This window comes from Oryctolagus cuniculus, chromosome 19, assembly GCF_051225735.1.
Source record: "Oryctolagus cuniculus isolate XC-2025 breed Fujian yellow rabbit chromosome 19, ASM5122573v1, whole genome shotgun sequence".
NCBI lineage: Eukaryota > Metazoa > Chordata > Mammalia > Lagomorpha > Leporidae > Oryctolagus > Oryctolagus cuniculus.
In genome coordinates, this window is record NC_142885.1 from 71,369,165 (window position 1) to 71,380,216 (window position 11,052).

General features: G+C 70.8%; 1 protein-coding gene across 3 annotated transcripts in view; it reads left to right on the forward strand.

Annotated features, from left to right (window-relative positions):
- The window catches only part of LMF1 (lipase maturation factor 1), a 79,548-nt gene extending 76,591 nt beyond the window's left edge, over positions 1-2,957 (forward strand). For 2 of the 3 annotated variants that reach the window (XR_016225627.1, XM_070064185.2), the window contains one exon: positions 466-1,849. Coding sequence is in view for 1 of the 3 variants with exons in the window: in XM_070064185.2 (XP_069920286.2) it covers positions 466-652 (187 nt within the window). In the remaining 2 variants the exon portion in view is untranslated. Of the gene's footprint in view, positions 1-465; positions 1,850-2,207; positions 2,423-2,814 lie in introns of those variants that run through there. The other variant, XR_011384472.2, reaches the window with a different exon arrangement.
- Positions 2,958-11,052: the final 8,095 nt, after the last annotated feature.

The following is an 11,052-nucleotide window of genomic DNA, read 5'->3' on the forward strand; positions in this document are numbered from 1 at the left end:
GGCTGGCGCTGCCCGGTCCCCGGCCTCCCCAAGTGCAGCTCAGGGCCCCTGCAGAGGGGCGGCTTCGGCTCCATGCCGGCCCCGTGCCCGGGGAAGGACCTGCGAGCCACGGAGCAGCCGGCAGTGGACCGAGCCCCACACGGACGCTCAGCTGCCCGGCCATGCCGCCCCACCCCCAGAGCCATTTCTCTCCCACCCCAAGGGGCCCACCCAGGTCTCTGCCCCTTGGTGTCCCTGGGGAGGGGCGCGTGCAGAGGACCCAGTGCCCGTGGGGCAGCAGGTTCCACCACCCACAGCACAGAGCACCCTCAGTGTGGCCAGGCCCGCAGTGGACGACGGCCACTGTCCGGGCGGCTCCTGTGGCTGCAGGGGCCCAGAGCAGCCCTGCCCCGCCCGCGAGCAAGGCCCAGACCCCCCTGGGCTGGGCTGGGTACCCAGGTTGACGCTGCCCCCGCCCCCCGGCAGGTGGATCCGTGGTGAGCACTACAGGTACAAGTTCAGCCGCCCCGGAGGCCGGCACGCCGCGGAGGGCGCCTGGTGGGTGCGCAGGAGGATTGGCCCCTACTTCCCGGCCCTGCGCCTGGAAGACCTGCGGGGCTACTTCCAGGCGCGCGGGTGGCCGCTCCCAGAGCCCAGCCGCCCCCACCAGTGACGGACAGACGGAGACCCCGCCCACCTCAACAGAATCGCGCCTGCCACCCGGCCCCCTCACAGTGGACAGTGGGCGGTGCGTGGACACTGCCAGCCCCAGCCTCAGGCGTGGGCCCAGCCCAGAGGGCTCTCGGGCTCTGAAAGGTTCTGTCCACCCCTGGGCATGGGCCCAGCTCCCCAGGATGCAAGGGTGGAGCCAGGCTTCCCCATCTTCCCCCCACGGCCAACCCGGTCCCTCATGTGTGAGCACACGCCGTCCACACGCAAGCACTGTCCACGTCCTACACCATACGCCATCCACACGCAAGCACTGTCCACGTCCTACACCATACGCCGTCCACACGCATGCACCGTCCACTAAGACATGCCGTCTGTACACACACACGCACCACCCATGCTGCACACACGTCCCGGCTGCCCTGGCCCTATGCGTCCTTGGCCGCGTCCCCCGGCCCCGAGCCCGGGGAGAGCGGCCGTCTCGGGGCTCACGTCCGTGGTGCTCCCTGAGACGTGTGGGGCGGCGGCACAAGTGCGGGTCTGTGCTGAGCCCCACAGGTGCAGCCAGAGCCGGGGAACAGAGGCCCTGTGTCTGCAGGGACAGACGGGTCTCAGAGCCGGGGCCAGCCAGCCTGCCACCACCTGGGCGTCCTGCCAACGCCGGCCCTGTGGACAGGGCACGATCTGAGGGACCCCACCCGGCTCCTCCTGGAGGGGCCGCAGGACACCCGGGAGCCCCCCGCCCCGGGCTCTGCAGGTGTGGCCCCAAGGTGAGCTGAGCCCCACCCAGTCAGCACGGGTCACGCCGTCGGGGAGAGCCACATGGCCGTGTGGGATAACACAGGATCCCCTGGGTGGGGACAGGAGGCGGGGGCCCCTGGTCACTCACCCCCTGGATGCACAGCTGACCTCAGCGTCAAGCAGCAGCAGTGGGGCCGGCGCCTACAAAGCCAGCATCCCATATGGGCGCCGGTTCGAGTCCCGGCTGCTCCACTTCCCATCCAGCTCTCTGCTGTGGCCTGGGAGACAGAGAGGTTGACCCAAGTCCTTGGGCCCTGCACCCACACGGGAGACGGGAGGAAGCTCCCGGCTCCAGATCGGCACAGCCCCACCTGTCGTGGCCATCTGGGGGGTGAACGGGCGGATAGATCTCTCGCTGCCTCTGTAACTCTGCCATTCAAATAAATCTTTTAAAAACACAGCAGTGGCGGCAGCGCCTTGGCTCGGGCCTCTGCCCTCAGGCCAGCGTGGGACTCCAGGCCCTGCTGCGGCCCCCAGCCGGGAGTCAGCCCCTCCCTCTTCCATTCAAACCCCACCCAGAGCCCGAGCCTCTCCCGGCACAAACCTGAGGTCCCTGTGCTGCCCGCCCGCCTCTGCCCTTCCAGGCCACGCACTCAGCTCCCCCAGCCCCCACATGGAGGTGCAGCCCACCTGCCCACTTGTCAGTCCCAGAGAGAAACGGGGGGGGGGTGACTGGCAGCCACGGGGCCTTGGGGGTCAGAGGGGCCGCGCAGCTGAGCCCAGACTACGCGAGGCCATGTCCTGCCTGCCTTCCCCAGCTGCCCCACAGAGCTGGCCACACATGGACACAAGTGGGGCTTCCCGGCTTTCCACGATGGCAGACCCCGAGATCCCGGGACACCCCACCTGCACTGGATGACAGCCCGGGAGACCCCAGGACCCTCCACACACCCCAGACGTGATGGGAGACCTCACCTGCCCATCAAAGGAGCTCTGTTAACACCCAAGCAGCCAGAAGCGGGCGGACGCCGCTGTGAGTCATGGCCCCCGAGTTGCTGACTTTAAGAGAATACAAGACCAGCGTCAGGCCGCGGGGTGGGGGCCATGCTGTGTGCCCTGGGCCAGGTCCTGCAGGGTGGGCAGGGCTTACCCCTGTGCCCTGGGGCCGCCCAGCCTGGCCAGTGCTGTCCACTCCTGGCAGGCAGGCGCCAGCCTCCTCCCCAGCCACTGCGCACCCTGGGCAGGGGTCTGCCTGGTTTCAGGGGTCCCTGGCCCTTCGGCCTCCCCCCACCTCGTCCAGCGACCAGATGAGGGAGCCCCCCCATCTAGCATCCAGGCTGAGGCCCCCCCCCGTCCAGCATCCAGGCTGAGGGCGCCCCCCCCCCCGTCCAGCGTCCAGGCTGAGGGTGTCCCCACCCTGTCTAGCGTCCAGGCAGCCACACCACACTGGGACAGTGTCCACTGCTCTTGTCAGCAAAACGGAGTGCCCCGTCCAAGGCTACGGCACAGGGAGGAAAACACCAGGGCCGACGGGGCGGGGCACGGGGACCCCGCCCACACCTGTCACAGAGTGCGTTGTCCGTGAGTGCGTTGGCGGCCGCACTGGACGGGTGTGGGGCTCCCTCGCTCCCTCTGCCTCTCCAGTAGCTGAGGACAAGCAAGCAGCCGTCCAGGGAGGTTTCAGCTGACACCCATGGCACGTGACACGGAGGGGCCCCGCCCACCTCCTGCACCCACGACATCAAAGGGGCAGCCGCTCTGGGCAAAGCCTGGCAGGTTCTAGTAGTGTCCAGCCACACCCCCACGTCCTCGGAATCCGAGCCACCCCGGTGGCCACAGGGCTCCACTGTGCAGGGGGGCAGCACACGTCCCATCCCACAGACTCCACGCGTCCACCGGCTTTCTGCCAACGGGGCAGTGGGTGACGGCCAAGCACGTGGGCTCCTGTGCCCACTGGGAGACCAGGGCACAGGTGCCAGCGCCCAGCCACGGCCTGGCCCCCAGTGGGTGGGCGTCTGGGGAGTGAGCAGCGGGTGCAGGAGCGATCTGTCTCCCTCTCCCTCTCTGTCCCTCTGCCTGCCTCTCTCTCTCCCTCCCTCCCTCCCTGTCTCTGTGTCTCAGTCTCTGTCCCTCCCTCCTTCCCTGTCTCCCTCTCCCTCCCTCTCCATGTCTCTCTCTCTGTCTCTCTGTCTGTCCCCGTCTCCCTCTCCCTGTCTCTCCCTCCCTCTCGCTCTCTGTCTCTCTCTGTCTCCCTGTCTCTGTCTCTCCCTCCCTCTCGCTCTCTGTCTCTCCCTGTCTCTCCCTCCCTCTCACTCTCTCTCTCTGTCTCCCTGTCTCTGTCTCTCCTGTCTATCTCTCTGCCTCTGTCCCTGTCTCTCCCTCTGCCTCTCTCCCCTGCCCGTCACACGAGAAGCGCATCTTCACAAGGTCGGCGGAGGCGGGGCTGCTCCATCACCCGGCTCCCAGGCTGAGGCTGGCGGCTGCAGCCCCGTCACCGCCCAGCGGCCAGTGTGGTCACTCAGAGCCGCGAGACTTCGCACGCAGCCGCCCTCGTGCCGGCCCCCCGCTCCGACTCCCCCGCGCCTCCGGCAGCTCACCACGGCTGACGCAGGAGGGCGACAGCTCTGTCCTGGCACAGAGTGGCCACTGCCCCTGGTGCCCAGAGCCTGCCGGGTGAGGTCCGGTGCCCTCTGCGGCCTGGGGCTGGGCCATCCTCTCCTGTGCCCTCGGGCAGGGTCGTCTGGAGGCCTGCACCTGGGCTGGCCCTGGCCAGGCTGCAGCTGCGCCTCATTTGCATCTCAAAGCCCCATCCAGGCCCCAGCTGTCAGGGCCACGTGGACTGAGGGGGTGGGCGCCGGCCCTGAGCCCAGTGGCCTCGCGCCCACGACTCCCGCACTCACCCATTCTTCCAGACACAGAACCACGGGAGCCCCTGGCGGGTCCCCTCCAGCTCCCATCCAGGGCACACAGGTCCTCTGAGGCCCCACTGAGAGGCCCCACCAGCAAGTCTGCCCCTCACTGGGGGCGGCCTCCTCCTGGGACCCCCGAGCCCAGGACACGACCCCTGTCCCCCGTCCCCCGAGCCCAGGACGCGACCCCTGTCCCCCATCCCCCGAGCCCAGGACGCGACCCCTGTCCCCTGTCCCCCGTCCCCAGAGCCCAGGACACGGCCCCTGTCCCCCATCCCTGGAATCTGGGGCGACATGGTCACAGCCCAGAGCTGCCTCGGGCCGCCGGAGCTGCTGAGACCCTGGAGGGGCAGCCCCACCCCCACTCCTCGACTCCAGCATGAGCTGAGGGCGCACACGGCCAGCAGCACCGTGCCGCCCGGCCTCAGGGCTCTCGGCCACAGCTGAGGGTCAGGCTGGGCCATCGAAGGCCCTCGGCAAAGGGGGAGCCCTGCTGCACCCACTTATCCCCAGCAGGCGCTGCAGCGGTGGCGCAGGGTCTGCTCTGGCCCAGGCGCCAGCCGCGATGGCCCTGGGTGCGAGGGGAACTGGTCAGCGGGGCAGCTCTGCCAGGGCCACACGGGCAGCTCCGGGTGTCCACCCGGGAGGGCCGCCACTGGCCAAGGCTGAGCGCAGGCCCCTGCCCCAGCTCAGAGCAGTCTCCAGGGCCGGCGTGGTTCGGGGAAGCCCCTGGAGCCCTGCACCCACGGGGGGACCTGGGTGGGGCTCTTGGCTCCGGCCTGGCCCAGCCCTGGCTGGTGCGGCCCTCTGGGGAGTGGACCAGCAGATGGAAGATCCCCCCACCCATGCTTTCAAACAAATTAAGTTTCTACAATGGGGTGGGGGGGCGGCTCAGGGCCTGTCGTCGAAGGCGGGGACAGCCGAGGGCGCACGACCACCGGGGTGGAGGTGCCGAGCCCTGTCCAGTCCTGGGGACTCTGCGTGAGGACACTGGCCAGCCGCAGGTGCCCCAGCCCCGTCCACAGCTGCAGCGGGGCCCCACCAGCATCCCCAACTCCGCGCCCCAGGGGGCTCCAGGCCGGCAGGGCAGGGCCAGGGCTCCGTGGTCCCTGAGCTCTGCCAGAGGGCAGGAGGCCGACCGGGGGCGCCGGGGTCTCTGTCGGGGAGGGGCTGCTGGCCAGGAGACCAAGGAAGCCTGGCATGTTGGGGGCACGGCCAGACGGGGGTGCGGTGTGTGTGGGCGTGGCCTGCACAGGGGACAGCTGGCCGGCACCTGTTGGCCCAGGGACCACAGCTGTCTTGGCGACGCCAGCCTGGGACCCCAATTCAGGCTGCTGATCCTGGCCACTCGGGAAAACAAAGCCGCTACGCCAAGGCCGGCAGGAGCCGGGATGGCAGGCGGCTTGGGCGGCGTCCCCACTAGCCCTGGGCTGGCTCCAGGAGGCCCTGGGTGCCCGGGTGCGCCCACCTCCACGTGGCCCCAGGTAGGGCCAGGCCCTCAGCACTGCAGCGGGATCCCCCCCGCCCCCCCCGCAGTTCCCAAACACCCAGGCCTGGGCCCTTAGCACCGCCCGGCTGGGAAGGGGCCCTCACCTCGGTGACATCATCCTGGCCCTGACCCGGGAGCTGACCGGGCCAGGACAGCGCCGATTTCTCACGGCGGCCATGGCCATGCAGCCCCCGGCACCCCCACACACCCCCGAACACCTCACACCTGTGAAACGCAAGGGCAGGGCCCGGGGACCCCCACCCACAGCCCCTGTCCCGTGAGGGCAGGGCCCGGGGACCCCCACCCACAGTTCCCAGCAACCGCCACGCTTGGGTCCGGTGGGACAGCGCTAGGCGGGCAGCCAGACCGCTGCTCCCCCACTCCCAGCCTGGAGGCCACGCGCCCGCGCACGCGCACACCTGCCCAGTGCCCCCCCCCCCCGCGCGCGCATCCCGAGGGCAGGCGCTCAGCTCCCCCGGGGCCTCGGGGCGCCCAGCGGGCCCGGGCTGGAGCAGGTCCTCAGCTGGGCGCACCTGCTCCCCGGCTGCCCCTGCAGGTGGGGCCACAGAACCCCCACACACAGCCCAGGGACGCGGCCGGGGGCCAGGCTTCGGGGACCCCTGGGGGCGTGGCCACGAGAACCTGGCGGTGGCGGTGCCAGTGGCAACAAGGGGCTGGCCCTGCGCTCTGGCCCCGCCCTGGGGTCCCTGCCCCTTACCCACACCTAGCTGAGGAGGGGTCACAGCTTCCCTGGGGCTGCCACCCCCTCCCCAGCCCCACGGCACCCCCCCCCCCAGGCAGGTGCCTTCGTCCACAGCCTCCTGGTCTGAGGACCCTGCTGTCCCCCGCTGCCCACTGCAGACCCCAACTCAAGTCTGGGCCATCGTCCAAGGCACGAAGGGGTGATAGGCGGTGGGCGTGGCGGGGGCGGTGCCTCGTGGGCGGTGGGTGGGGCACTCCTCTCCCCACCACCCCTGCGGCGCTGTCACAGGGCCCAGCTGTCTGCAGGCAGAGCCAGGGGCACGGGGACATCTGAGGAGGGGGATTTGCTGGGGGGGGGGGGGTGTCAGGGCTGAGGGACACGGGAGGGGGTCAGCGGAGGCCCACTCACAGGGCCAGGGCCGCCCGGAAGTGGGCCGAAGACGGTGCCGGCCTGGTCCTCCCCACCCCGTGCCATCCGGACAGCCGCAGGTGCACAGACAGACGGATGTGGCTGAGGAGGGGCGGCCCTGGACCCACAGCCGGAGCCCCGCCTCGTCCTGCGGGCTGCAGCGCCCCCTGGTGTCACTGAGTGAGGCTGCAGGGTCACTGTGGACTGTCCCCCACCCCGGGCCCCTGGCCCTCGCTCCCTGCAGCCAGACCCACTGGCACCCCACCTCCGCTGCCTCCCCACGGCGGGGAAACCACGGGTCCCCCAGGTCACACGGGTGCCCGGGTTCACCCCCAGGGTCGCCGGCCCTTCCGGGGCTCGATTGACCTGCGGGGGTCTGCGAGCCGCCGGCAGGGGGTGACTCGGTGGGATGCGGGTTTTCACTGCACAGCATCTGGGGCGTCCCGGGCCTCTGGGGCTCCCCTGGGGCTGGGACCCCCACCCCCTGGGCACACACCCCCCACCAGCCACTGAGGTGAGACTGCACGGCCAAAGCCACCCCCACGGCTCACACGGCAAGCCCACCCGGGCAAGGGCAGAAGTGACCCCGGGGCCGGCACAACCCGAGCGGGGCGGGGCAGAGGGTCCGAGCTGACCAGGCACAGCACCAGCACTGCCGAGGGCCCCTCACCCCCACACGCGGCACCTGCGCCCGCCGGGCCGCCCTCCCCCTCGGCATCACCCACAATGCACAGCACCAGGGACGCGAGGGGACTGGGCACGAGTGAGAGCGACGTGGCCATCACCACGCGGGGCCGGGAGGTGGGCAGGGGCGAGACCGCGCGGTCAGCGGCACCGGGAGGCGCCCAGAGCCTCGCGTGACCGCAGCGTGCAGGCAAGGCAGGGAGGGCGGTGGCGCACCTGCAGGGGGCGGGGCGGGGCGCCCGTGTGGGTGCCGGAGCCGCGCCTGCTAGCGACCCTGTCTGCAGTCCCTCTGAGGACGCGGTGAACACAGCACCCAGGTCCTAAACTCTGCAGGGGTCAGGACAAAAGGAACCCCCTACCCTACAGGAGTGACCCGCCTGGGACAGCCGGGCCCCAGGGAAGCCACAGGAAGCCGTGACCCTGCAGGGCCACACAGGCGAGGCCGCCCCGGGACAGGGGCATCTGCAGGGCTGGACAGGATGTGGGGCGACGGCCACGCCCTGTGCCAGGCCACAGGGCCCTGACCCTGACCCGCTGGACAGAGAAAGAGGTGCTGACAGAGGGTCCTGCACCAGGAACCACCACCCAGAGCAGGCCCCACTCCACCCAGCAGACGCACGACTGAAATACAGGGACGCAATCCACACCCTCGAGTGACACGGACACCCGGACCCCAGCCCCACATGGACCCCAACCCCACACGGACACCCGGGCCCCCACCCCACACAGACACCCGGACCCCCACCCCACACGGACCCCAACCCCACACGGACACCCGGGCCACAACCCCACAAGCACACCCAGACCCCAGCCCCTCGTGGACACCCGGACCCCAACCCCTCACGGACACCCGGACCCCAACCCCTCACGGACACCCAGACCCCAGCCCCACACGGACACCCAGACTCCAACCCCTCATGGACACCCGGGCCCCAGCCCCACACGGACACCCAGGCCCCAACCCCACACAGGCACCCGGACCCCAGCCCCACACGGACACCCAGACTCCAACCCCTCATGGACACCCGGGCCCCAGCCCCACACGGACACCCAGGCCCCAACCCCACACAGGCACCTGGACCCCAGCCCCACACGGACACCCAGACTCCAACCCCTCATGGACACCCGGGCCCCAGCCCAGCCCCACCTCTCGGCCACCCTGCTGAGGTGAGCTCACTGACGTGAGGCCAGGAGGCCCCGCCTCGTGCACAGACTGACCCAGGCTGACCGGCAGAAGCCCACGTCCACACGCGGCATCGTCGGTGCAGGGAGGAGGGCGTGGGTGTGCCGACCGCCCACTGCTCACCCGGCCCCACCAGGGAGGGCCTGGGGGGCGGTGATGGGGCCCCAGAGCAGCCCCCCAGTGTCAGGGCTGTTCCTCATCCGAGGTGCGGAGGGCCCGCCTGCGTACACAGCAGGGATACCACACTGTCCACACGCATGCACACACATGTCCACACACACGGAGATACACGGTGCACACACGTGCACGCCCGCACCTAGACACACCTGTGCACACGTGACCCCACCCGCACGGGACACACTGCCACGGTCCACACAGCTGACCTCACTCCCGGAGGGGAAGGCCAGCTGCCGCGGCCCGCAGGGAGAACAGGTGCAGTGACCGCGGCCAGCGTGGGCCAGGCTCCGCCCCTCGACTCTGAGCAGAGTCCAAGGCCGTGATGGGCTCTGCCCCTCCCCCTCAGGACATGGAGTCTCCCACGCGTGCCCCCAGCCGCCTGTGTGTCCCCCGCGTGTGCCCCCAGTTGCCTGAGTGTCCCCCGCGTGTGCCCCCGGCCACCTGTGTGTCCCCCGCGTGTGCCCCCAGTTGCCTGAGTGTCCCCCGCGTGTGCCCCCGGCCGCCTGTGTGTCCCCCGCATGTGCCCCTGGCCACCTGTGTGTCCCCCGCATGTGCCCCCAGTTGCCTGAGTGTCCCCCGCGTGTGCCCCCGGCCGCCTGTGTGTCCCCCGCGTGTGCCCCCGGCCGCCTGTGTGTCCCCCGCGTGTGCCCCCAGTTGCCTGAGTGTCCCCCGCGTGTGCCCCCGGCCGCCTGTGTGTCCCCCGCGTGTGCCCCCAGTTGCCTGAGTGTCCCCCGCGTGTGCCCCCGGCCGCCTGTGTGTCCCCCGCGTGTGTCCCCAGTTGCCTGAGTGTCCCCCGCGTGTGCCCCCGGCCACCTGTGTGTCCCCCGCGTGTGCCCCCAGTTGCCTGAGTGTCCCCCGCGTGTGCCCCCGGCCGCCTGTGTGTCCCCTGCGTGTGCCCCCGGCCGCCTGTGTGTCTGTCCTCCGCGCGTGCCCCCGGCCGCCTGAGTGTCCCCCGCGTCCCCAGGGAGGGACACAGCCCTCTGGGTCAGGCGCAGTGACCGTGGGTCCTGCTGCACACCTGGACGCCAGGGGACCGCAGCTCTTCATCCAGCTCCTGGCTCGTTTATTTGTAAGCTGCTTTATCCATTCGCCTGAGGTAGTGACAGTGTTACGGCGGGGTGGGGGCCGGCCCGCGGGTGGAGCCCGAGCCTGCTTGCCACGCCAAAGCGCCGGCCCTGCTCCTGGGTCTCTGGTCAGAAGACAGCGCCAGCCAGCACTGCCCTGGGCACCAGGAACGGCCGGGGCGGCTGGACACCACCAGGGGGCGCCCCGGCCAAACATCCAGACGCAAGCCCCCTGCGGCCCTAAATCCTGCCCCAGACACACCGCGCCCCGCACAGGGGCCAAGGCCTCCCCCGGCGAGTGGACGTCTCTGCACACGGCAGGGCCCACGCACGGCTCCACGATGGCCTCCGCGGACACGCGTGTGTGGAAACGTCCCCAGGTCTGCAGCATACAGGAGGCGCGAAGCCTCCCAGCCCACAGCCCGGCCCGGAGCCAGGGTGTGCCGAGGTCCACGGGGGCGGGGGCGCCCCGCTCACCGGGAGGCTGTGGTCACCGCGTGGGCGGGGCTGCGCCTGTGGTGCGAGGCAGGCGTGGGCAGGCAGCGGCCACAGCTGTCCCCCACCCCTCGGGTTCCTGGCTCCAGGCTGTGCCCCCATCCGTGCCTCACCCCAGCCCAGGCCAATGTCCTAACCCCACCTGCAGTGACCCTGCTGGCCTTTGTCCCGCCTCTGCAGTGGCCACACCCCCTCCCCCCGAGCAGCTGGAGCCTCCCCTGGCGACGGGAACTCACCACGCACTCCTCACCCCTCCCCCGCTCTCCCTGCAAGGGTGGGGGCACTGGGGGGCAGACACCAGCCAAACCCAAACACCAGGAGCCTGCACCTGTCCCCCGACTCCGAGGCCAGAGACGCCTCAGAAAAACAAAACTGGGCCGCCGCCTGCAGTGCTGACGTCCCACCTGGCCGCGGGTTCGAGACCCAGCTGCTCCACTTCCGGTCCAGCTCCCTGCTATGGCCGGGGGAAGCAGAGGAAGGCAGCCCAAGTCCCTGGGCCCCCGCACCCGCGTGGGAGACCCGGAGGACGCTCCTGGCTCCAGCCTGGCCCA